The 3,155-nt window shown below is 51.1% G+C and overlaps 1 protein-coding gene across 1 annotated transcript; it reads left to right on the plus strand.

The window, feature by feature from the left end:
* Positions 1–276: 276 nt before the first annotated feature.
* On the plus strand, positions 277–2,370 carry LOC311371104 (transcription factor MafB-like). The gene has a single exon (XM_084489334.1). The coding sequence runs from the start codon at positions 910–912 to the stop codon at positions 1,966–1,968; it is 1,059 nt and encodes a 352-aa protein (XP_084345460.1). The 5' UTR covers positions 277–909; the 3' UTR covers positions 1,969–2,370.
* Positions 2,371–3,155: the final 785 nt, after the last annotated feature.

A 3,155-nucleotide genomic window follows, 5' to 3' on the forward strand; every position in this document is an offset into this window, starting at 1 on the left:
GATGAATTACGCGTTGAACGCGGGGCTTCAACGAGGCGTGATGCTTGTAAAGTGAACTCATCTCGATATGTGCCTTTACCTCAAGTCAGTCAGCTGACTGTCTGTATCTGTCAAAAGGCGGTCCCTCCCCTCGTCCCCTCTATCCCAGCCCCCTTCTCCTTTTCACTCCAATTGGACGTTTCCCATTGGAGCGGACCGCGCGTAGGCACCAGCCCTCCCGTGCGACGTCACTGCGCGCTATAAGGATAAAGGAGCGCGGGGCGGCCGGGCGCAGTCTGCTGGATACTCGGTAGTGAGTTAGTCCGAGAAGCGAGCCTGAATCTCTGCGGTGCAGAGCTGGAAAGCTGCTTCTCAGCATATTCAGACGCCTGACGCTTTTTGCTTATTTCTCTCCACGTTGTTTATTTTCCTGGCGAAAAGGACTTATAACGACACAGAAGAAGCTTTTTTTTCCGGAGGGGACTGGTGCCTTTTGCTTTGTCGCTTATACGTGGTGTTTCTTTTTTAATTTATGTCTTTTTTTTCTTCTTCTTCCCCTCGGCGAATACACTTCTACTGAAGAGACTGAGATTGTATACGTGCTACCTCCTGCCCCTGGTCTGTGTTGCCAGATTAGTCCTGCTGAAGTGGGCTACATGACGCAAATTCCGATGTCGTTAGAAGAGCATTAAGTTTTAAACTTTGCCTCTTTACTTTTTCTCGCATTTCTTTTTTTCCCTGTGCCCCGTCGCACAGCGTCTCATGCTTTCACCAAACTGGTGCGCAGCGGTGGGGGAGTTATAAGAACTATTGCATGAGACAAGAAAGGAGAGAAGAACCGTTGAACGGCAAGTCGCTCTGTGCGTCGCTCGACCTGCACCCCTTTGCACATCTGCACAAAAAAGACTCAGCAGCTGCAGCAGTAGCACCATGAGCACTGAGATGAACATGCCCGCCGAGCTGCCCAACAGTCCTCTGGCTCTGGAATACGTCAACGACTTTGACCTGATGAAGTTCGACGTGAAGAAGGAAGGCCTGGCCGGGCTGGAGCGCGCCGGGGTGCGCCAGTGTAACCGCCTCCAACCCCAGGGCTCCGTGTCCTCAACCCCCATCAGCACGCCCTGCAGCTCGGTGCCCTCGTCGCCCAGCTTCAGCCCCGCGGAGCAGAAGAACCACCTGGAGGAGCTCTACTGGATGCCCAACAACGGCTACCACCAGCAGATGGACCCCCAGACGCTGAGTCTGACCCCGGAGGACGCGGTGGAGGCCCTGATCGGCGCCACGGGCCACGGCCACCCGCCTCCCCCGCACGCCCAGCAGCAGCTCCAGCAACAGGGCAGCTTCGAGGGCTACAGGGGGGGCCCGCACAACCACCACCACAACACGCACCACGGCCATCCCCAGCACCACCACCACCACCCGTACGCCGTCGGCATCCCTCACCACTCCGACGACCTGGGAGGGCACAGCCACCCGTCCCACAACCAACACCACCATCACCACAGCCAGGAATCCGACAGCCCGTCCCCCATGTCACCGGACGAGCACCAGCCCCTGCACCACCACCGCCACCACCACCACCATCAACACATGAGCCAGTCGGGCCACCACGGCTCCGGCAACGTGGAGGACCGCTTCTCCGACGACCAGCTGGTGTCCATGTCGGTGCGGGAGCTCAACAGACACCTGCGGGGATTCACCAAGGACGAGGTGATCCGTCTGAAGCAGAAGAGGAGGACCCTGAAGAACCGGGGCTACGCGCAATCCTGCCGCTTCAAGCGGGTGCAGCAGAAACACGTGCTGGAGAACGAGAAGACGCAGCTGATGAACCAGGTGGAGCAGCTCAAGGCGGAGATCCACCGGCTGGCGCGGGAGAGGGACGCCTACAAACTCAAGTGCGAGAAGCTGACGGGCCCGGGGGCCGGCAGCGGGTTTCGGGAGGCCGGGTCGACGAGCGACAACCCGTCTTCCCCCGAGTTCTTCATGTGAGTTGTAGAAGCCTTTTTTTTTGTGACTCTCTTCATCCCTCCACCCCCCAAAAACGATGCTGATGAACAATGAATAATAACCAACCCACCCTTCCACACCTGTTTATGGTTCTACTAATAACGGGAGATTATATTCATAATAGAAGAATAATACATCAAATACTATTTCCATATATACTCATCTCGTCATCCGCGGGACAACCGAGATACAAAGAGCGTTGCGGGATGTTTGTTTGGTCCCACGGATCTTTGTAGATTAGTTGCTTAGTGTACAAAAGAATATGCCACTTTGTCTGTTTTTTGGTTCTTCAAAAAGATGACACGTTGTTAAAAAGCAGGCCTCGTTCTCATGCAGCCTGCGAAGCAACGCAGAGAAAAGTTGGGAGACTCAATCAAAAGTCCCCCCCCCCCCCCCCCCGTATATCTGTAATCCAAGAGATTCGCCCAAAAGCAGGACTCTTACATTATGCAAACTTCACTTCTGTCAAACAATCCCTACAATTTATGCAACATCTCATTGATTTATTGCCTGCTTGGTTATATTCGAATATATAGTGTAACAAAAAATCTGCATTAAATATTAATCCTGCATGCTGGACATGTATGGTAATAATTTCTATTTTGTACTTTTCATCTTCTCGTGTATATTAAGAGCATGTTGTTGATTGCGCTTCTCCATAGTTTGGGGGTTAGACGAGTAATGCAACGGGCGTAGAACAGCAGGACTGCCGGTGCAGTGGTGGAGGTTTCTTTTGGCTTGTAAATATTATGCAACCGCAAAAAAAACTGCACACCAAGATTGAGGAGGCTGGTTTGAACTTCTTTCTTTCTTTGTGTTGTGTTTTTCTATATATATTTTTTTCACTTGGGATATTGATTGAGAGATGTGGGCATTTTTTCAGTTGCATTTAAATACAACAAACTTTGTGTGTCAAGTGCACTTTTGGTTAACTATTTCAAGTTTTCATTTTGGATTTTGTGCAAACCCCCCTCCAGGAATTCATCAAATGCTACGTGATTATTAAGCAAAACCAATAATTGTAGACATTTTAGGATCATTTTAGACTCACATTTACTACTGCCTTGCGATGCAGAAGGACGCGACAGTTTTAAACGGCCTGACACCGCACCAAGTGATTGTTAAATTGTTCATAAAATAGGCTACTCAATTATCAATTAGACACAATC

The sequence above is a fragment of the Micromesistius poutassou genome (assembly GCF_964030765.1).
Source record: "Micromesistius poutassou genome assembly, contig: SCAFFOLD_6535, whole genome shotgun sequence".
Classification (NCBI taxonomy): domain Eukaryota; kingdom Metazoa; phylum Chordata; class Actinopteri; order Gadiformes; family Gadidae; genus Micromesistius; species Micromesistius poutassou.